Source organism: Tachyglossus aculeatus, unplaced genomic scaffold, assembly GCF_015852505.1.
Source record: "Tachyglossus aculeatus isolate mTacAcu1 unplaced genomic scaffold, mTacAcu1.pri scaffold_131_arrow_ctg1, whole genome shotgun sequence".
NCBI classification, from domain to species: domain Eukaryota; kingdom Metazoa; phylum Chordata; class Mammalia; order Monotremata; family Tachyglossidae; genus Tachyglossus; species Tachyglossus aculeatus.
The window spans coordinates 1,131,762-1,155,917 of record NW_024044860.1 but is presented as its reverse complement, the minus strand read 5'-3'; the positions used below and the strand labels follow the sequence as shown (position 1 = coordinate 1,155,917).

Genomic DNA, 24,156 nt, shown 5'->3' with positions numbered 1-24,156 from the left:
TATTATCATATTAATATTAATAATGATTATATTCATGATTAATAATGATAATTAAACAATAATGGCCTAGTGGCAGTATTTGCTGAGCGCTTACTCTGCAAATAAGAAATAATAATAATTGCGGCATCTGTTAAGCGCTCACTCTGAGCACTGGGGTGGACGTGCCCGGGGTCGCACATGAATTCATTCATTCAATCAGTATTTATTGAGCGCTTACTGCGTGCAGAGCACTGTACTAAGCGCTTGGGAAGTACAAGTTGGTGACACATAGAGACGGTCCCTACCCGACGGCGGGCTCGCAGCGGACGAGGGGCAGAGCCGGGATACGGATGAACGCAGGCCCGAAGGAATGAATCGAAACAGGCCGGGGGAATTGAACGACGTAAGAAAAAAACGATTTATTAAATTTTTCTGATTTACATACGGTGATTACAAAGGCAAAATATATTATCTTGCGGGGGGGACGAGGTGCCCCGAATCCCGGCCGCCTGCGATTGGCCGAAAGCCGGCCCGGAAGCGGGGGGGGGGGGGGGGAGGGCCGGGGGTCCCTGGGGGCGTCCAGCACAGAGGCCTCGGGCCGTAGGGGCCGGCCACGGTCCCGGGGTGGGCTGACCGAGGTCCCGGGGCGCGGGGTCAAAGGTCAGGGGTCACGGCGCTGGGCAGCCAGGGGCGTCCTGCGGTCGCAGCCGGCCAGGGCACCGCTGACCTTCATGAATGGCTGTCGCCCGGGGGGGCAGAGGTCAGGGGTCAAGGGTCAGGGGTCGCCGGGGTGGGTGGACGGAGGTCCAGGGGGGTCCCCCTAAGGGGTCCTCGGCGGGGGCGTCCGGTTGTAGTAGCCGGCCAGCGCGCCGGTGACCTTCGTGACCAGATGTCGGCCGGGGGTCAGGGGTCAAGGGTCAGTGGGTGGGAGTGTCCGGTTGTAGTAGCTGGCCAGCGCACCGGTGATCTTCATGACCACATGTCATCTGGGGGTCAGGGGTCAGGGGTCAAGGGTCAGTGAGTGGGGGGTTCCCTTGAGGGTCCTCAGCGGGGGCATCCAGTTGTAGTAGCTGGCCAGCGCAACGGTGACCTTCATGACCAGATGGCCGGGGGTCAGGGGTCAAGGGTCAGTGGGTGGGGGGCGTCCCCTACAGGGTACTCGGTGGGGGCGTCCGGTTGTAGTAGCCGGCCGGGGCGCCGGTGACCTTCATGACTGGATGTCAGCCGGGGGTCAAGGGTCAGGGGTCAAGGGTCAGTGGGGGGTGTCCCCTAGAGGGTCCTCGGCGGAGGCGTCCGGTTGTAGTAGCCGGCCAGGGCACCAGTGACCTTCATGACCAGATGTCGGCCGGGGGTCAGGGGTCAAGGGTCAGTGGGTGGGGGGGCGTCCCGTAGAGGGTCCTTGGCGGGGGCGTCCGGTTGTAGTAGCCAGCCAGCGCACTGCTGACCTTCATGACCAGATGTTGGCCGGGGGTCAGGGGTCAAGGGTCAGTGAGGGGGTCCCCTTGAGAGTCCTCGGCGGGGGCGTCAGGTTGTAGTAGCCGGCCGGGGCGCCGGTGACCTTCGTGACCAGATGTCGGCTGGGGGCCAGGGGTCAAGGGTCGGGGGGGTGGGGGCGTCCCCTACAGGGTCCTCGGCGGGGGCGTCCTGTTGTAGTAGCTGGACAGCGCGCCGGTGACCTTCATGACTAGGTGTCGGCCGGGGGCCAGGGGTCAGGGGTCAAGGGTCAGTTGGGGGGGTCCCCTTGAGAGTCCTCGGTGGGGGCGACTGGTTGTAGTAGCCGGCCGGGGTGTGGGTGGCCTTTAGGACCATCCGTTGGCCGGGGGTCAGGGGTCCGCAGGTCAAGGGTCAGTGGGTGGGGGGGGTCCCCTAGAGGGTCCTCGGTGGGGGCGTCCAGTAATAGTGGCCGGAAAGCGCACCGGTGACCTTCATGACCAGTTTTGGCCGGGGGCCAGGGGTCAAGGGTCAATGGGTGGGGGCGTCCCCTACAGGGTCCTCGGCGGGGGCGTCTGGTTGTAGTAGCCGGCTGGGGCGCCGGTGACCTTCATGACCAGATGTCGGCTGGAGGCCAGGGGTCAGGGGTCAAGTGGAGGGGTCCACTAGAGGGTCCTCGGCGGGGGCGTCCGGTAGTAGTAGCCGGCCAGCGCACTGCTGACCTTCATGACCAGATATCGGCCGGGGGCCAGGGGTCAGAGGTCAAGGGTCAGCGGGTGGGGGCGGCCCCTAGGGGGTCCTCGGCGGGGGGACCGGAGCGAGGGGTCAAGGGTCAGGGGTCAGAGGAGGGCGGACGGGGGGGGCGCCCCGCAGCAGAAGCCGGCCGGGCCGCGGGGCCCACCGAGGTGAGGGGTCGAGGGTCAGAGGTCACGGGGGGCAAGCCGGGGGGTCCCCGGGGGGCGGGGCGGGGGCCGCGGACAGCAGCCGGGAATAGGCTCCGGCCAAGGCCTGGGCGGCCTGGAACAGCAGCTGGTGGCGGGAGACCCCCGTGAGAGCCTGGCGCCAGTCCCGCTGCCCGGCGGAGGCGGCGGAGGCCGCGGGGGCCGAGGGGTCCGGCCCGGGCTCCAGGACGCGCGACACGGGCACCCGCAGCCCTGACCAGCGCAGCCCGTAGTCCGGCGGGGTCAGACTCTCCGCCTGCGGAACGGGGGGAGAGCGCTCGCTATAGGCTCCGACGCCATAATAATAATAATAATAATAATAATAATAATAATAATAATAATGATAATGATAATGATAACGATGGCATCTCTTAAGCGCTTACTACGTGCCAAGCACCGTTCTAAGCGCCGGGGAGGTTACGAGGTGATGGGGTTGTCCCACGGGGGGCTCACGGTCTTCACCCCCATCTTAATAATACTAATGACGGCATTTATTAAGCGCTTACTATGTGCCAAGCACTGTTCTAAGTGCCAGGGAGGTTACGAGGCGATCGGGTTGTTCCAAGGGGGGCTCACAGTCTTCATCCCCATTTTAATAATAATAACAATGATGGCATTTATTAAGCGCTTACTACGTGCCAAGCACTGTTCTAAGCACCGGGGAGGTTACAAGGTGATCGCGTTGTCCCACGGGGGGCTCACGGTCTTCACCCCCATCTTAATAATACTAATGACGGCATTTATTAAGCGCTTACTATGTGCCAAGCACTGTTCTAAGTGCCAGGGAGGTTACGAGGCGATCGGGTTGTTCCAAGGGGGGCTCACAGTCTTCATCCCCATTTTAATAATAATAACAATGATGGCATTTATTAAGCGCTTACTACGTGCCAAGCACTGTTCTAAGCACCGGGGAGGTTACAAGGTGATCGCGTTGTCCCACGGGGGGCTCACGGTCTTCATCCCCATTTTAATAACAATAACAATACTGGCATTTATTAAGCGCTTACTAGGTGCCAAGCACCGTTCTAAGCACTGGGGTGGTTACGATGTGATGGGGTTGTCCCACGGGGGGCTCACAGTCTTCATCCCCATTTTAATAATAATAATGACGGCATTTATTAAGCGCTTACTACGTGCCAAGCACCGTTCTAAGCGCCGGGGAGGTTACGAGGTGATGGGGTTGTCCCACGGGGGGCTCACGGTCTTCACCCCCATTTTAATAATAATAATAATAATGACGGCATTTATTAAGCGCTTACTATGTGCCAAGCACTGTTCTAAGCGCTGGGGAGGTTACAAGGCGATCATGCTGTCCCACGGGGGGCTCACGGTCTTCATCCCCATCTTAATAGTAACAATAATGAGGGCATTTATTAAGCGCTTACTACGCGCCAAGCACTGTTCTAAGCACCGGGGAGGTTACAAGGCGATCGGGTTGTCCCACGGGGGGCTCACGGTCTTCATCCCCATCTTAATAATAACAATAATGATGGCATTTATTAAGCGCTTACTACGTGCCAAGCACCGTTCTAAGCGCCGGGGAGGTTACAAGGTGATGGGGTTGTCCCCCGGGGGGCTCACGGTCTTCATCCCCATTTTAATAATAATAGTAATGACGGCATTTATTAAAGCGCTTACTACGTGCCAAGCACTGTTCTAAGCGCCGGGGAGGTTACGAGGCGATCAAGCTGTCCCCCGGGGGGCTCACGGTCTTCATCCCCATCTTAATAATAATAATGAAGGCATTTATTAAGCACTTACTACATGCCAAGCACTGTTCTAAGCGCTGGGGAGGTTACAAGGCGATCAAGCTGTGCCCCGGGGGGCTCACGGTCTTCATCCCCATCTTAATAATACTAATGATGGCATTTATTAAGCGCTTACTACGTGCCCAGCACCGTTCTAAGCGCCGGGGAGGTTACGAGGTGATGGGGTGGTCCCACAGGGGGCTCACGGTCTTCACCCCCATTTTAATAATAATAATAATAATAATAATGATGTCATTTATTAAGCGCTTACTACATGCCAAGCGTGGCTCAGTGGAAAGAGTCCAGGCTTGGGAGTCTAAGGTCATGGGTTCGAATCCCAATGCCGCCACTCGTCAGCTGGGTGACCTTGGGGGAGTCGCTTCCCTTCTCCGGGCCTCAGTTCCCTCATCTGTCAAATGGGGGTGAAGACCGGGAGCCCCCCGGGGGACAACCCCATCGCCTTGTACCCCCCGGCGCTTAGAACATCGCCGGGCACATAGTAAGCGCTTAACAAATACCATCATCATCATCATCGTTAGTATTCTCCCATCTGGAGAAGCAGCGTGGCTCGCTGGAAAGAGCCCGGGCTCGGGAGTCCGAGGTCGTGGGTTCGAATCCCGACTCCGCCACTCGTCAGCTGGGTGACCCTGGGCGAGTCACTTCACTTCTCTGGGCCTCAGTTCCCTCATCTGGAAAATGGGGATGAAGACTGGGAGACCCCCCGGGGGGCAACCCCATCACCTTGTTTCCCCCCCAGCGCTTACAACAGTGCTGGGCACATAGTAAGCGCTTAACAAATACCATCATTATTATCTTCTAGGCTGTCGGGTAGGGACCGTCTCTATCTGTTGCCAACTTGTACTTCCCAAGCGCTTAGTACAGTGCTCTGCACACAGCAAGCGCTCAATAAGTACAATTGAATGAATGAATGAATGAACAAATAATATCATTAGTATTCTCCCATCTGGAGAAGCAGTGTGGCTCAGTGGAAAGAGTCCAGGCTTGGGAGTCTAAGGTCATGGGTTCGAATCCCAATGCCGCCACTCGTCAGCTGGGTGACCTTGGGCGAGTCGCTTCCCTTCTCTGGGCCTCAGTTCCCTCATCTGTCAAATGGGGATGAAGACCGTGAGCCCCCCCGGGGGACAACCCCATCACCTTGTACCCCCCGGCGCTTAGAACAGCGCCGGGCACATAGTAAGCGCTTAACAAATACCATCATCATCATCATCGTTAGTATTCTCCCATCTGGAGAAGCAGCGTGGCTCGCTGGAAAGAGCCCGGGCTCGGGAGTCCGAGGTCGTGGGTTCGAATCCCGACTCCGCCACTCGTCAGCTGGGTGACCCTGGGCGAGTCACTTCGCTTCCCTGGGCCTCAGTTCCCTCATCTGTCAAATGGGGATGAAGACTGTGAGCCCCATGTGGGACAACCCCATCACCTTGTAACCTCTCCAGCACTTACAACAGTGCTGGGCACATAGTAAGCGCTTAACAAATACCATCATTATTATCTTCTAGGCTGTTGGGTAGGGACCGTCTCTATCTGTTGCCAACTTGTACTTCCCAAGCGCTTAGTACAGTGCTCTGCACACAGCAAGCGCTCAATAAATACAATTGAATGAATGAATGAATGAACAAATAATATCATTAGTATTCTCCCATCTGGAGAAGCAGTGTGGCTCAGTGGAAAGAGCCCGAGCTTGGGAGTCTCAGGTCATGGGTTCGAATCCCAACGCCGCCACTCGTCAGCTGGGTGACCTTGGGCGAGTCACTTCCCTTCTCTGGGCCTCAGTTCCCTCATCTGTCAAATGGGGATGAAGACCGTGAGCCCCCCGGGGGACAACCCCATCGCCTTGTAACCTCTCCGGCGCTTACAACAGTGCTGGGCACATACTGAGCGCTTAACAAATACCGTCATTACCATCGTTACTCTTCTCCCATCTGGAGAAGCAGCGTGGCTCAGTGGGAAGAGCCCGGGCTTGGGAGTCCGAGGTCGTGGGTTCGAATCCCGACTCCGCCACTCGTCAGCTGGGTGACCCTGGGCGAGTCGCTTCCCTTCTCTGGGCCTCAGTTCCCTCATCCGGAAAATGGGGGTGAAGACCCCCGGGGGACAACCCGATTACTCTGCATCAAAGGTCAAGGGTCAGACGGGCGCCCCGCTGCCCCCTGAGGGGTGGGGTCAGAGGTCAGGGGTCAGGGGGAGGTCGAGGGTCGGACGGGCCCAACGCCGCCGCCGCCGCCGCCCCCCGAGGCCCGGGGGGACGGGAGGTCGGGGGCCGGGGGTGGCCCCGGGGGGCCGGGGGGGCCCCGGGGGGCCGGGACCCACCTTCCGCACGGCGGCCAGAGGCAGGGGAGTGGCTTGGGTGAAGGTCTCCAGGCGCAGGCCGCGGGCCGGGTCGTCCAGGATCAGGCAGCCCAGGTCGAACCACCTGCGGGGGCCGGGGGCCGGGGGCCGGGGGCCGGGTGGGGGTCACCGGAGCCCAGGGGACCGACCGGGCCCGGCCTCACCCCCGGGCCCGCCCCCTGACCCACCCACCTGCCCCCTGGGCCCGTCCCCTGCCCCCTGGACCCACCTACCTGCCCCTTGGGCCCGCCCCCTGCCCCTTGGGCCCACCCTCCTGCCCCCTGGGCCCACCCCCTGCCCCTTGGGCCCACCTTCCAGCCCCTTGGGCCCATCCCCTGACCCCCAAGGCCACCCCTCCTGCCCCTTGGGCCCACCCCCTGGCCCCCGGACCCTTACACCTGCCCCTTGGGCCCGTCCCCTGACCCCCAGGGCCACCCCTCCTGCCCCTCGGGCCCACCCTCTGCCCCCTGGACCAACCCACCTGCCCCTTGGGCCCGTCCCCTGACCCCTAACCCTAACCCCTCCTGGCCCTTGGGCCCACCCCCTGACCCCTGGGCCCACCCCTCCTGCCCCTTGGGCCCAACCCCTGCCCCCTGGGCCCACCCCTCCTGCCCCCTGGGCCCACCCCGTGCCCCCTGGGCCCTCCCCCTGCCCCCTGGGCCAGCCCTCCTGCCCCTTGGGCCCACCCCCTGACCCCTAGGACCCACCCACTTGTCCCTTGGGCCCGTCCCCTGACCCCCAGGCCCACCCCTCCTGCCCCTTGAGCCCGCCCCCTGCCCCCTGGGCCCACCCTCCTGTCCCTTGGGCCCTCCTCCTGCCCCCTAGACCCACCCACCTGCCCCTTGGGCCCATCCCCTGCCCCTTGGGCCCGTCCCCTGCCCCTTGGGCCCACCCCTCCTGCCCCTTGAGCCCGCCCCCTGACCCCTGGACCCATCCCCTGCCCCCGGGCCCACCCCTCCTGCCCCCGGGCCCACCCCTCCTGCCCCTTGGGCCCACCCCCTAACCCCTGGACCCATCCACCTGCCCCTTGGGCCCACCCCCTGCCCCCTGTACCCACCCACCTGTCCCTTGGGCCCATCCCCTGATCCCCAGGGCCACCCCTCCTGCCCCTCGGGCCCACCCCCTGCCCCCCGGACCCACCCCTCCTGCCCTTTGGGCCCACCCTCCTGCCCCCTTGGGCCCACCCCCTGCCCCCTGGGCCCACCCTCCTGCCCCCTTGGGCCCACCCCCTGCCCCCTGGGCCCACCCTCCTGCCCCCTTGGGCCCGCCCCCTGCCCCCTGGGCCCACCCTCCTGCCCCTTGGGCCCACCCCCTGCCCAATGGGCCCACCCTCCTGCCCCCCGGACCCACCCCTCCTGCCCCTTGGGCCCGTTCCCTGACCCCCAGGCCCACCCCTCCTGCCCCTTGGACCCGCCTCCTGCCCCCTGGACCCACCCACCTGCCCCCTGGACCCACCCACCTGCCCCTTGGGCCCATCCCCTGACCCCCAGACCCACCCCTCCTGCCCCTTGGGCCCTCCCCCTGACCCCTGGACCCTTCCACCTGCCCCTTGGGCCCGTCCCCTGACCCCCAGGCCCACCCCTCCTGCCCCTTGGACCCGCCTCCTGCCCCCTGGACCCACCCACCTGCCCCCTGGACCCACCCACCTGCCCCTTGGGCCCATCCCCTGACCCCCAGACCCACCCCTCCTGCCCCTTGGGCCCACCCCCTGACCCCTGGACCCTTACACCTGCCCCTTGGGCCCGTCCCCTGACCCCCAGGCCCACCCCTCCTGCCCCTTGGGCCCAGCCCCTGACCCCCGGACCCACCCACATGCCCCTTGGGCCCACCCACCTGTCCCTTGGGCCCACCCCCTGACCCCCGGGCCCACCCACCTGCCCCTTGGGCCCACCCCCTGACCCCCGGACCCACCCTCCTGCCCCTTGGGCCCACCCCCGGCCCCCTGGACCCACCCCACCTGCCCCTTGGGCCCGTCCCCAGCCACTCACTTATCGGGCAGCAGCTCGGCGACGAAGTGCTGGACGCCCACGGCCGCCTGCTTCTCGTGGATGCGCCCGGCCCGGCGCAGGCCGGACACGCGCTCCTGGGCCCCCTGTCGCGTGCGGGACAAGGCGGGGTGAGGTGAGGACCCCCGTCCAGCCCCCGGGACGCCCACCCTGCCCACCAACATCATCAATAGGTTGGGTTTTGTGGTCCGTCTCCCCGGCCTAGGCCGCGAGCCCGCCGTCGGGGCGGGCCCGGCTCTGGGCGTCGCCGACTTGGACTTCCCGAGCGCTCAGTACAGCGCTCGGCACGCGGGAAGCGCTCGATACGATCATCATCATCATCATCAATCGTATTTATTGAGCGCTTACTATGTGCAGAGCGCTGGACTAAGCGCTTGGGAAGTACAAATCGGCAACATCTAGAGACGGTCCCTACCCAACAGCGGGCTCACAGTCTAAAAGGGGGAGGCGGAGGACAAAACCAAACATACTAACAAAATAAAATAAATAGGATAGATAGGTACAAGTAAAATAAATAGAGTAATAAATATGTATATACATATATACAGGTGCTGTGGGGAAGGGAAGGAGGGAAGATGGGGGGGATGGAGAGGGGGACGAGGGGGAGAGGAAAGAAGGGGCTCAGTCTGGGAAGGCCTCCCGGAGGAGGTGAGCTCTCAGCAGGGCCTTGAAGGGAGGAAGAGAGCCAGCTTGGCGGATGGGCAGAATCAAACATACTAACAAAATAAAATAAATAGAATGGATATGTACAAGTAAAATAAATAAATAAATAAATAGAGTAATAAATATGTACAAACATATATCCATCTATACAGGTGCTGTGGGGAAGGGAAGGAGGTAAGATGGGGGGGATGGAGAGGGGGAAGAGGGGGAGAGGAAGGAAGGGGCTCAGTCTGGGAAGGCCTCCCGGAGGAGGTGAGCTCTCAGCAGGGCCTTGAAGGGAGGAAGAGAGCCAGCTTGGCGGGTGGGCAGAATCAAACATACTAACAAAATAAAATAAATAGAATAGATATGTACAAGTAAAATAAATAAATAAATAAATAAATAAATAAATAAATAAATAAATAAATAATAAATAGAGTAATAAATATGTACAAGCATATATCCATCTATACAGGTGCTGTGGGGAAGGGAAGGAGGTAAGATGGGGGGGGATGGAGAGGGGGACGAGGGGGAGAGGAAGGAAGGGGCTCAGTCTGGGAAGGCCTCCTGGAGGAGGGGAGCTCTCAGCAGGGCCTTGAAGGGAGGAAGAGAGCTGGCTTGGCGGATGGGCAGAGGGATTGGGGGCATTCCAGGCCCGGGGGAGGACCTGGGCCGGGGGTCGATGGCGGGACGGGCGAGAACGAGGTACAGGGAGGAGATGAGCGGCGGAGGAGCGGAGGGTGCAGGCTGCGATGGACAAGGACAGAAGGGAGGGGAGGTAGGAGGGGGCGAGGGGATGGATCTTACCATCTTACCTCCTTCCCTTCCCCACAACACCCGTATATATGTATATATGTTTGTACATGTTTTTTACTCTATTTATTTATTTATTTTATTTGTCCCTATCTATTCTATTTATTTTATTTTGTCAGTGCGTTTGGTTCTGTTCTCCGTCTCCCCCTTTTAGACCGTGAGCCCGCTGTTGGGTAGGGACCGTCTCTAGACGTCGCCGATTTGTACTTTCCAAGCGCTCAGTCCAGTGCTCTGCACACAGTAAGCGCTCAATAAATATGATTGATGATGATGATGATGATGGAATAGTAAGCGCTCAATAAATACGATTGATGATGATGATGATGGATGGACAGCCTTGAAGCCGAGGGTGAGGAGTCTCCGCCTGATGCGCAGATTGATCGGTAGCCGCCGGAGATTTTCGAGGGGGGGAGTGACAGGCCCAGAGCGTTTCTGGACAAAGATAATCCGGAAAGTGGCGTGAAAAATGGATCGAAGTGGGGAGAGACACGAGGACGGGAGATCGGAGAGGAGGCCGGTGCAGTGGTCCAAGGGGGATAGGAGGAGAGGCTGAACGAGCAGGATGGATGGAGAGGAAAGGGCGCAGATATCAATCAATCAATCAATCAATCGTATTTATTGAGCACTTACTATGTGCAGAGCACTGCACTAAGCGCTTGGGAAGTCCAAGTTGGCAACACATGAAGACAGTCCCTACCCAACAGTGGGCTCACAGTCTAAAAGGGGGAGACAGAGAACAGAACCAAACATACCAACAAAATAAAATAAGTAGGATAGAAATGTACAAGTAAAATAAATAAATAGAGTAATAAATATGTACAACCATATATACATCTATACAGGTGCTGTGGGGAAGGGAAGGAGGTAAGGCGGGGGGATGGAGAGAAAGGAAGGGGCTCAGTGTGGGAAGGCCTCCCGGAGGAGGTGAGCTCTCAGCAGGGCCTTGAAGGGAGGAAGAGAGCCAGCTTGGCGGATGGGCAGAATCAAACATACTAACAAAATAAAATAAATAGAATAGATATGTACAAGTAAAATAAATAAATAAATAAATAAATAAATAAATAGAGTAATAAATCTGTACAAACATATATCCATCTATACAGGTGCTGTGGGGAAGGGAAGGAGGTAAGATGGGGGGGATGGAGAGGGGGACGAGGGGGAGAGGAAGGAAGGGGCTCAGTCTGGGAAGGCCTCCTGGAGGAGGTGAGCTCTCAGCAGGGCCTTGAAGGGAGGAAGAGAGCCAGCTTGGCGGATGGGCAGAATCAAACATACTAACAAAATAAAATAAATAGAATAGATATGTACAAGTAAAATAAATAAATAAATAAATAGAGTAATAAATCTGTACAAACATATATCCATCTATACAGGTGCTGTGGGGAAGGGAAGGAGGGAAGATGGGGGGGATGGAGAGGGGGACGAGGGGGAGAGGAAGGAAGGGGCTCAGTCTGGGAAGGCCTCCCGGAGGAGGTGAGCTCTCAGCAGGGCCTTGAAGGGAGGAAGAGAGCTAGCTTGGCGGATGGGCAGAATCAAACATACTAACAAAATAAAATAAATAGAATAGATATGTACAAGTAAAATAAATAAATAAATAAATTGAGTGATAAATATGTACAAACATATATCCATCTATACAGGTGCTGTGGGGAAGGGAAGGAGGGAAGATGGGGGGGATGGAGAGGGGGACGAGGGGGAGAGGAAGGAAGGGGCTCAGTCTGGGAAGGCCTCCCGGAGGAGGTGAGCTCTCAGCAGGGCCTTGAAGGGAGGAAGAGAGCCAGCTTGGCGGATGGGCAGAATCAAACATACTAACAAAATAAAATAAATAGAATAGATATGTACAAGTAAAATAAATAAATAAATAAATTGAGTAATAAATATGTACAAACATATATCCATCTATACAGGTGCTGTGGGGAAGGGAAGGAGGGAAGATGGGGGGGGATGGAGAGGGGGACGAGGGGGAGAGGAAGGAAGGGGCTCAGTCTGGGAAGGCCTCCCGGAGGAGGTGAGCTCTCAGCAGGGCCTTGAAGGGAGGAAGAGAGCGAGCTTGGCGGATGGGCAGAATCAAACATACTAAGAAAATAAAATAAATAGAATAGATATGTACAAGTAAAATAAATAAATAAATAAATTGAGTAATAAATATGTACAAACATATATCCATCTATACAGGTGCTGTGGGGAAGGGAAGGAGGTAAGATGGGGGGGATGGAGCGGGGGATGAGGGGGAGAGGAAAGAAGGGGCTCAGTCTGGGAAGGCCTCCTGGAGGAGGTGAGCTCTCAGCAGGGCCTTGAAGGGAGGAAGAGAGCCAGCTGGGCGGATGGGAAGAGGGATTGGGGGCATTCCGGGCCCGGGGGAGGACGTGGGCTGGGGGTCGATGGCGGGACAGGCGAGAACGAGGTACGGTGAGGAGATCAGCGGTGGAGGAGCGGAGGGTGCGGGCTGGGCTGGAGAAGGAGAGAAGGGAGGTGAGGTAGGAGGGGGCGAGGTGATGGACAGCCTTGAAGCCCAGGGTGAGGAGTTTCTGCCTGATGCGCAGATTGATCGGTAGCCATTGGAGGTTTTTGAGGAGGGGAGTGATATGCCCAGAGCGTTTCTGGACAAAGATAATCCGGGCAGCAGCATGAAGTATGGATTGAAGTGGAGAGAGACACGAGGATGGGAGATCGGAGAGAAGGCTGGTGCAGTAGTCCAGACGGGATAGGAGGAGAGCTTGAACGAGCAGGGGAGCGGTTGGGATGGAGAGGAAAGGGCGGATCTTGGCAATGTTGCGGAGCTGAGACCGGCAGGTTTTGGTGACGGCTTGGATGTGAGGGGTGAACGAGAGAGTGAAGTCGAGGATGACACCGAGGTTGCGGGCTTGTGAGACGGGAAGGATGGTAGTGCCGTCAACAGAGATGGGAAAGTCAGGGAGAGGACAAGGTTGGGGAGGGAAGACAAGGAGCAAGGACAAGGAGATATCTTGGCGATGGAAGAGCGACGACGGGCCGAAGGGAGGAATCCCCGGACCTTGTGGGCGGCGGCGTAGCCCACGGGCTGCGGGGCCAGTCCGGAGGGGCCGCGGAGGCCGCTGACCAGGGCGCGGCCGAAGACGCGGCGGAAGGCGGCCCCCACCGCCCGCACCGTCGCCTCCTCGTCCTCCGCCGTCGCCGCCGTCGCCTCCTCGTCCTCCTCGTCGCACGACACCACCAGCTCCAGCGAGCCCTCGGACCCTGCTCGGGGACGATACACCCCCCGCGCCCCCGTCACACACACCCCATCCATCGATCGATCGTATTTACCAATAATAATCAATCGATCAATCAACAATAGAAGCATCAACAGACACATTCCCTGCCCACAACGAGGTATAGGACCTGGGTACTAATCAATCAATCAGTCAATCGATCAATCATCAACAATAAAACCATCAACAGACACATTCCCTGCCCACAACGAGGTGAGAGTCTATAGGACCTGGGAACTAATCAATCAATCAATCATCAATCAATCAATCAACAATAAAACCATCAACAGGCACATTCCCTGCCCACAACGAGGTGAGAGTCTATAGGACTTGGGTACCGATCAATCAATCAATCAATCAATCAACAATAAAACCATCAACAGACACATTCCCTGCCCACAATGAGATGAGAGTCTATAGGACCTGGGTACTGATCAATCAATCAATCAACAATAAAACCATCAACAGACACATTCCCTGCCCACAACGAGGTGAGAGTCTATAGGACCTGGTTACTAATTGATCAATCAATCAATCAATCAACAATAAAACCATCAGCAGACGCATTCCCAGCCCACAACGAGGTATAGGACCTGGGTACTAATCAATCAATCAATCAATCAACAATAAAACCATCAACAGACACATTCCCTTCCCACCCCGAGGTGAGAGCCTATAGGACCTGGGTGCTAATCAATCAATCAACCAATCATCAATAAAACCATCAAAAGACACATTCCCTGCCCACAACGAGACACATTCCCTGCCCACCACGAGGTGAGAGTCTATAGGACCTGGGTACTAATCAATCAATCAACCAATCATCAATAAAACCATCAACAGACACATTCCCTGCCCACAACGAGACACATTCCCTGCCCACCACGAGGTGAGAGTCTATAGGACCTGGGTACTAATCAATCAATCAATCAACAATAAAACCATCAACAGACACATTCCCTGCCCACAACGAGGTGACAGTCTATAGGATCTGGGTACTAATCAATCAATCAATCAATATCAATCAACAATAAAACCATCAACAGACACATTCCCGGCCCACAACGAGGTGAGAGTCTATAGGACCTGGGTACTGATCAATCAACCAATCAATCAACAATAAAAGCATCAACAGACACATTCCCTGCCCACAATGAGGTGAGACTCTATAGGACCAGGGTACTGATATCAATCAATCAATCAATCAATCAATCAGTCAATCAATCAACAATGAAACCATCAAAAGACACATTCCCTGCCCACAACGAGACACATTTCCTGCCCACAACGAGGTGAGAGTCTACAGGACCTGGGTACTGATCAATCAATCAATCAATCAACAATCAAACCATCAACAGACACATTCCCTGCCCACAACAAGGTGAGAGCCTATAGGACCTGGGTACTAATCAATCAATCAATCAATCAGTCAATCAATCAACAATAAAACCATCAACAGACACAGTCCCTGCCCACAACGAGACACATTCCCTTCCCACAACAAGGTGAGAGTCTATAGGACTTGGGCACTGATCAATCAATCAATCAATCAATCAATCAACAATAAAACCATCAACAGACACATTCCCTGCCCACAACGAGGTGAGAGCCTATAGGACCTGGTTACTAATCAATCAATCAATCAATCAAACAGCCAACCAATCAACAATAAAACCATCAACAGACACATTCCCTGCCCACAACGAGGTGAGAGTCTATAGGACCTGGGTACTGGTCAATCAATCAATCAATCAATCAATCAATCAACAATAAAACCATCAACAGACACATTCCCTGCCCACCACGAGGTGAGAGTCTATAGGACCTGGGTACTAATCAATCAATCAATCAATCAATCAATCAACAATAAAACCATCAACAGACACATTCCCTGACCACAACGAGATGAGAGCCTATAGGACCTGGTTACTAATTAATCAATCAATCAATCAATCAACAATAAAACCATCAACAGACACATTCCCTGCCCACAACGAGACACATTCCCTGCCCACAACGAGGTGAGACTCTATAGGACCTGGGTACTAATCAATCAATCAATCAATCAATCAACAATAAAACCATCAACAGACACATTCCCTGCCCACAACGAGGTGAGACTCTATAGGACCTGGGTACTAATCAATCAATCAATCAATCAATCAACAATAAAACCATCAACAGACACATTCCCTGCCCCCAACGAGGTGAGAGTCTATAGGACTTGGGTACTAATCAATCAATCAATCAATCAATCAATCAACAATAAAACCATCAACAGACACAGTCCCTGCCCAAAATGAGACACATTCCCTGCCCACAACAAGGTGAGACTCTATAGGACTTGGGCACTGATCAATCAATCAATCAATCAATCAACAATAAAACCATCAACACACACATTCCCTGCCCACAACGAGGTGAGAGCCTATAGGACCTGGGTACTAATCAATCAATCAATCAATCAATAATCAAACCATCAACAGACACATTCCCTGCCCACAACGAGGTGAGAGCCTATAGGACCTGGGTACTAATTAATCAATCAATCAATCGATCAATCAACAATAAAACCATCAACAGACACATTCCCTGCCCACAACGAGACACATTCCCTGCCCACAACGAGGTGAGACTCTATAGGACCTGGGTACTAATCAATCAATCAATCAATCAATCAATCAACAATAAAACCATCAACAGACACATTCCCTGCCCACAACGAGGTGAGAGTCTATAGGGTCTGGGTACTGATCAATCAATCAATATCTATCAATCAATCAGTCAACAATAAAACCATCAACAGACACATTCCCCGCCCACAACGAGGTGAGAGTCTAGAGGACTGGGGTACTGATCAATCAATCAATCAATCAATCAATATCAATCAATCATATTTATTGAGCGCTTACTGTGTGCAGAGCACTGTACTAAGCGCTTGGGAAGGACAAGTTGGCAACACATGGAGATGGTCCCTACCCAACGGCGGGCTCACAGTCTAGAAGGGGGAGACGGACGACAAAACAAAACATATTAACAAAATAAAATCAATCAATCAATCAATCGTATTTATTGAGCGCTTCCTGTGTGCGGAGCACTGTACTAAGTGCTTGGGAAGTACATGTTGGCGACATAGAGAGACGGTCCCTACCCGACAGCGGGCTCACAGTCTAGAAGGGGGAGACGGACAACAAAACCGAACATATTCACAAAATAAAATCAATCAATCAATCCATCGTATTTATTGAGCGCTTCCTGTGTGCCGAGCACTGTACTAAGCGCTCGGGAAGTCCAAGTCGGCAACATCGAGAGACGGTCCCTACCCGACAGCGGGCTCACAGGCTAGAAGGGGGAGACAGACATTCATTCATTCATTCTTTCCATCGTATCATTCATTCATTCATTCACTCATTCCATCGTATTTATTGAGCGCTTCCGGTGTGCAGAGCACTGGACTAAGCGCTCGGGAAGTCCAAGTCGGCGACATATAGAGACGGTCCCTACCCGACAGCGGGCTCACAGTCTAGAAGGGGGAGACGGACAACAAAACCGAACATATTAACAAAATAAAATCAATCAATCAATCAATCGTATTTATTGAGCGCTTCCTGTGTGCCGAGCACTGTACTAAGCGCTCGGGAAGTCCAAGTCGGCAACATCGAGAGACGGTCCCTACCCGACAGCGGGCTCACAGGCTAGAAGGGGGAGACAGACAACAAAACAAAACACATAAACCAAATAAAATAAATAGAATAAATATGTACAAGTAAAATAAATCAATAAATAGAGTAATAAATATGGACAAACATATATACAGGTGTTGTGGGGAAACGCACAAACACACAAACACACACCACCTCCACCGACCCGCCAAAACCCGCAGTTTCTAGCCCGTGAGCCCGCCGTCGGGTAGGGACCGTCTCTCGATGTCGCCGACTTGGACTTCCCGAGCGCTCAGTACAGTGCTCTGCACGCAGGGAGCGCTCAATAAATACTATGGAATGAATGAATGAATGGATATAGAGTCTAGACTCTCTATATCTTCTAGACTGTAAGCCCACCGTTGGGTAGGGACCGTCTCTCGATGTTGCCGACTTGGACTTCCCGAGCGCTTAGTACAGCGCTCTGCACACAGGAAGCGCTCAATAAATACGATGGAATGAGTGAATGAATGAATGAATGAATGAATGAATGTCTCCCCCCTTCTAGACCGTGAGCCCGCTGTCGGGTAGGGACAACTTGGGCTTCTCGAGCGCTTAGCACAGCGCTCTGCACGCAGGAAGCGCTCAATAAATATGATGATTGAATGAATGAATGGATATAGAGTCTCTACTCTATACATCTTCTAGCCTGTGAACCCGCTGTCGGGTAGGGACCGTCTCGAGATGTTGCCGACTTGGACTTCCCGAGCGCTCAGTACAGTGCTCTGCGCGCAGGAAGCGCTCAATAAGTACGATGGAATGAATGAATGAATGAATGAATGAATGGATATAGAGTCTAGACTCTATACATCTTCTAGACCGTGAGCCCGCTGTCGGGTAGGGACCGTCTCGAGATGTTGCCGACTTGGACTTCCCAAGCGCTTAGTACAGCGCTCTGCACACAGGAAGCGCTCAATAAATACGATTGAATGAATGAATAAATGAATGAATGGATATAGAGTCTAGACTCTATATATCTTCTAGCCTGTGAGCCCGCCGTCGGGTAGGGACCGTCTCTAGATGTTGCCGACTTGGACTTCCCGAGCGCTTAGTACAGTGCTCTGCACACAGGAAGCGCTCAATAAATACCATTGAATGAATGAAGAAGACGGTGAGCCCGCCGTCAGGTAGGGACCGTCTCTAGATGTTGCCAACTTGGACTTCCCAAGCGCTCAGTACAGCGCTCTGCACACTGGAAGCGCTCAATAAATGAATGAATGAATGAATGAACGAATGAATGAATGAATGTCTCCCTCTTCTAGCCTGTGAGCCCGCTGTCGGGTAGGGACCGTCTCTAGATGTTGCCAACTTGGACTTCCCAAGCGCTTAGTACAGTGCTCTGCACACAGGAAGTGCTCAATAAATACAATTGAATGAATGAATGAATGAATGAATGGCTATAGAGTCCAGACTCTATATATCTTCTAGCCCGTGAGCCCGTTGTCGGGTAGGGACCGTCTCGAGATGTTGCCGACTTGGACTTCCCAAGCGCTTAGTACAGTGCTCTGCACACAGGAAGTGCTCAATAAATACAATTAAATGAATGAATGAATGAATAAGGCCATAAGCCCACTGTCGGATAGGGACCGTCTCTAGATGTTGCCGACTTGGACTTCCCAAGCGCTCAGTACAGTGCTCTGCACACAGGAAGCGCTCAATAAATACAACTGAATGAATGAATGAATGAATGAATGAATGAATGAATGAAAAGACTGTGAGCCCACCGTTGGGTAGGGACCGGCTCTAGATGTTGCCGACTTGGACTTCCCGAGCGCTTAGTACAGTGCTCTGCACACAGGAAGCGCTCAATAAATACGAGTGAATGAATGAATGAATGAAGAAGACGGTGAGCCCGCCGTCAGGTAGGGACCGTCTCTCGATGTTGCCGACTTGGACTTCCCGAGCGCTTAGTACAGCGCTCTGCACGCAGGAAGCGCTCAATAAATACAATTGAATGAATGAATGAATAAGACTGTGAGCCCGCCGTTGGGTAGGGACCGTCTCTCGATGTTGCCGACTTGGACTTCCCGAGCGCTTAGTACAGTGCTCTGCACACAGGAAGCGCTCAATAAATACGATGGAATGAATGAATGAATAAAGCCGTGAGCCCGTTGTCGGGCAGGAACCGTCTCTAGATGTTGCCGACTTGGACTTCCCAAGCGCTCAGTACAGTGCTCTGCACACAGGAAGCGCTCAATAAATATGAATGAATGAATGAATAAGACGGTGAGCCCACCGTCGGGTAGGGACCGGCTTTAGATGTTGCCAACTTGGACTTCCCGAGCGCTTACTACAGTGCTCTGTACACAGGAAGCGCTCAATAAATACGATTGAGTGAGTGAATGAATGAATGAATAAGGCTGTGAGCCCGCCCTCGGATAGGGACCGTCTCTAGATGTTGCCAACTTGGACTTCCCAAGCGCTTAGTACAGTGCTCTGCACACAGGGAGCGCTCAATAAATACGATTGAATGAATAAATGAATGAATGGCTATAGAGTCCAGACCCTATATATCTTCTAGACCGTGAGCCCGCCGTCGGGTAGGGACCGTCTCTCGATGTTGCCGACTTGGACTTCCCAAGCGCTTAGTACAGCGCTCTGCACACAGGAAGCGCTCAATAAATACGATTGAATGAATAAATGAATGAATGGCTATAGAGTCCAGACCCTATATATCTTCTAGACCGTGAGCCCGCCGTCGGGTAGGGACCGTCTCTCGATGTTGCCGACTTGGACTTCCCGAGCGCTTAGTACAGCGCTCTGCACACAGGAAGCGCTCAATAAATACGATTGAATGAATGAATAAATGAATGAATGGATATAGAGTCCAGACCCTATATATCTTCTAGACCGTGAGCCCGCCGTCGGGTAGGGACCGTCTCGAGATGTTGCCGACTTGGACTTCCCGAGCGCTTAGTACAGTGCTCTGCACGCAGGAAGCGCTCAATAAATACCATTGAATGAATGAAGAAGACGGTGAGCCCGCCGTCAGGTAGGGACCGTCTCTAGATGTTGCCAACTTGGACTTCCCAAGCGCTCAGTACAGCGCTCTGCACACTGGAAGCGCTCAATAAATGAATGAATGAATGAATGAACGAATGAATGAATGAATGTCTCCCTCTTCTAGCCTGTGAGCCCGCTGTCGGGTAGGGACCGTCTCTAGATGTTGCCAACTTGGACTTCCCAAGCGCTTAGTACAGTGCTCTGCACACAGGAAGTGCTCAATAAATACAATTGAATGAATGAATGAATGAATGAATGGCTATAGAGTCCAGACTCTATATATCTTCTAGCCCGTGAGCCCGTTGTCGGGTAGGGACCGTCTCGAGATGTTGCCGACTTGGACTTCCCAAGCGCTTAGTACAGTGCTCTGCACACAGGAAGTGCTCAATAAATACAATTAAATGAATGAATGAATGAATAAGGCCATAAGCCCACTGTCGGATAGGGACCGTCTCTAGATGTTGCCGACTTGGACTTCCCAAGCGCTCAGTACAGTGCTCTGCACACAGGAAGCGCTCAATAAATACAACTGAATGAATGAATGAATGAATGAATGAATGAATGAATGAAAAGACTGTGAGCCCACCGTTGGGTAGGGACCGGCTCTAGATGTTGCCGACTTGGACTTCCCGAGCGCTTAGTACAGTGCTCTGCACACAGGAAGCGCTCAATAAATACGAGTGAATGAATGAATGAATGAAGAAGACGGTGAGCCCGCCGTCGGGTAGGGACCGTCTCTCGATGTTGCCGACTTGGACTTCCCGAGCGCTTAGTACAGCGCTCTGCACGCAGGAAGCGCTCAATAAATACAATTGAATGAATGAATGAATAAGACTGTGAGCCCGCCGTCGGGTAGGGACCATCTCTAGATGTCGCTGACTTGTCCTTCCCAAGCGCTTAGTACAGTGCTCTGCACACAGGAAGCGCTCAATAAATACAACTGAATGAATGAATGAATGAATGAATGAATGAAAAGACTGTGAGCCCACCGTTGGGTAGGGACCGGCTCTCGATGTTGCCGACTTGGACTTCCCGAGCGCTTAGTACAGTGCTCTGCACACAGGAAGCGCTCAATAAATACGAGTGAATGAATGAATGAATGAAGAAGACGGTGAGCCCGCCGTCAGGTAGGGACCGTCTCTCGATGTTGCCGACTTGGACTTCCCGAGCGCTTAGTACAGCGCTCTGCACGCAGGAAGCGCTCAATAAATACAATTGAATGAATGAATGAATAAGACTGTGAGCCCGCCGTTGGGTAGGGACCGTCTCTCGATGTTGCCGACTTGGACTTCCCGAGCGCTTAGTACAGCGCTCTGCACACAGGGAGCGCTCAATAAATATGAATGAATGAATGAATGAATGAATAAGACTGTGAGCCCGCCGTTGGGCAGGGACCGTCTCTAGATGTCGTCAACTTGGACTTCCCAAGCGCTTAGTACAGTGCTCTGCACACAGGAAGCGCTCAATAAATACAATTGAATGAATGAATAAATGAATGAATGGATATAGAGTCCAGACCCTATATATCTTCTAGACCGTGAGCCCGCTGTCGGGTAGGGACCGTCTTGAGATGTTGCCGACTTGGACTCCCCGAGCGCTTAGTACAGTGCTCTGCACGCAGGAAGCGCTCAATAAATACAATTGAATGAATGAATAAATGAATGAATGGATATAGAGTCCAGACCCTATATATCTTCTAGACCGTGAGCCCGCTGTCGGGTAGGGACCGTCTTGAGATGTTGCCGACTTGGACTCCCCGAGCGCTTAGTACAGTGCTCTGCACGCAGGAAGCGCTCAATAAATACAATTGAATGAATGAATAAATGAATGAATGGATATAGAGTCCAGACCCTATATATCTTCTAGACCGTGAGCCCGCTGTCGGGTAGGGACCGTCTCGAGATGTTGCCGACTTGGACTTCCCGAGCGCTTAGTACAGTGCTCTGCACGCAGGAAGCGCTCAATAAATACGATTGAATGAATGAATAAATGAATGAATGGCTATAGAGTCCAGACCCTATATATCTTCTAGACCGTGAGCCCGCCGTCGGGTAGGGACCGTCTCGAGATGTTGCCGACTTGGGCTTCCCGAGCGCTTAGTACAGTGCTCTGCACGCCGGAAGCGCTCAATAAATACGATTGAAGGAATGAATGAATGAATGAATGGATGAATGAATGTCTCCCTGATTGACTGATTGATTTCCACCGAGCCCCGCTGCCTCTCTGTACGACGGCACGAACGGACGGAGGCATGTGCGAGTAACACGCGTGTCGGGGCGGGAAGCGCTCAATAAATGTGATTAATTGACTGATTGATTGATTGATTGATTTCCACCGAGCCCCGCTGCCTCTCTGTACAACGGCACGAATGGAGGAATGTGCACGTAACACGCGTGTCAGGGCGGGAAGAGTTCAATAAATGTGATTGATTGATTGATTGATTGACTGATTGATTTCCACCGAGCCACGCTGCCTCTACACGTGTCAGGGTGGGAAGCGCTCAATAAATGTGATTGATTGATTGATTGATTGATATTGATTGATTTCCACTGAGCCACGCTGCCTCTCTGTACGACGGCACGAATGAACGGAGGCATGTGCGTGTAACACGCATGTCGGGGCGGGAAGCGCTCAATAAATGTGATTAACTGATTGATTGATTGATTGATTGACTAATTTCCACCGAGCCGTGCTGCCTCTCCGCATGACGGCACGAATGGAGGCATGTGTGTGTAACACGCGTCTCGGGGCAGGAAGCGCTCAATAAATGCGATTAATTGATTGATTGATTTCCACCGAGCCATGCGTGTAACACACGTGTCGGGGCGGGAAGCACTCAATAAATGTGACAAATTGATTGATTGGTTGATTGATTGATTTCCACCGAGCCACGCTGCCTCTCCGTGCGATGGCACGAACGAACGGAGGCATGTGCGTGTAACACGCGTGTTGGGGCGGGAAGCGCTCAATAAATGTGATTAATTGATTGGTTGATCGATTGATTTCCACCGAGCCACGCTGTCTCCCTGTACGACGGCACAAACGAACGGAGGCATGTGCGTGTAACACGCGTGTCGGAGCGGGAAGCGCTCAATAAATGTGATTAATTGATTGATTGGTTGATTGCTTGATTTCCACCGAGCCCCGCTGCCTCTCTGTACGACGGCACGAACGGACGGAGGCATGTGCGTGTAACACGCGTGTCGGGGCGGGAAGCGCTCAATAAATGCGATTAACTGATTGATTGATTGATTGATTGATATTGATTGATTTCCACCGAGCCACGCTGCCTCTCTGTACGACGGCACGAACAAAGGGAGGCATGTGCGTGTAACACGCGTGTCAGGGCAGGAAGCGCTCAATAAATGTGATTAATCGATTGATTGGTTGATTGCTTGATTTCCACTGAGCCATGCTGCCTCTCTGTATGATGGCAGGAATGGAGGCATGTGCGTGTAACACGTGTGTCAGGGCGGGAAGCGCTCAATAAATGTGATTAACTGATTGATTGATTGATTGATTGATTTCCGAGCCACGCTGCCTCTCTGTACGACGTGCATGTGCATGTAACACACGTGTCACGGTGGGAAGCGCTTAATAAATGTGATTAATCGATTGATTGATTGATTGATTGATTGATTTCCACCCAGCCGCGCATGTAACACGCGTGTCGGGGCGGGAAGCGCTCAATAAATGTGATTAATTGATTGATTGGTTGATCGATTGATTTCCACCGAGCCACGCTGCCTCTCTGTACGACGGCACGAACGGACGGAGGCATGTGCGTGTAACACGCGTGTCAGGGCAGGAAACGCTCAATAAATGCGATTAATTGATTGATTGATTGATTGATTTTCACCGAGCCACGCTGCCTCTACACGTGTCAGGGCGGGAAGCGCTCAATAAATGTGATTAATTGGTTGATTGATGGATTGATTGATTTCCACCGAGCCACGCTGCCTCTCCGTGCGATGGCACGAACGAACGGAGGCATGTGCGTGTAACACGCGTGTCGGGGCGGGTAGCGCTCAATAAATGTGATTAATCGATTGATTGATTGATTGATTTCCACCGAGCCACACTGCCTCTCCGTGCGACGGCACGGACGGACGGAGGCATGTGCGTGTAACACGCATGGCAGGGTGGGTAGCGCTCAATACATGTGATTAATTGATGGATTGATTGATTTCCACCGAGCCGCGCTGCCTCTCCGTACGACGGCACGGACGGACGGAGGCATGTGCGTGTAACACGCGTGTCAGGGCGGGAAGCGCTCAATAATTTGATTGATTTCCACCGAGCCACGCTGCCTCTCTGTACGACGG

At 53.8% G+C, this 24,156-nt stretch overlaps 1 protein-coding gene across 1 annotated transcript in view; it reads right to left on the bottom strand.

Moving 5' to 3' along the window:
• Nucleotides 1-2,221: 2,221 nt before the first annotated feature.
• PRRC1 (proline rich coiled-coil 1) overlaps nucleotides 2,222-24,156 on the bottom strand; it is a 57,496-nt gene continuing 35,561 nt past the window's right edge. The window contains exons 6-9 of the mRNA XM_038742561.1: nucleotides 12,911-13,113; nucleotides 8,428-8,531; nucleotides 6,422-6,524; nucleotides 2,222-2,607 (exon numbers count right to left, since the gene is read on the bottom strand). Coding sequence (XP_038598489.1) covers nucleotides 2,338-2,607; nucleotides 6,422-6,524; nucleotides 8,428-8,531; nucleotides 12,911-13,113 — 680 coding nt within the window. The 3' untranslated portion in view covers nucleotides 2,222-2,337. The remainder of the gene's footprint in view (nucleotides 2,608-6,421; nucleotides 6,525-8,427; nucleotides 8,532-12,910; nucleotides 13,114-24,156) is intronic.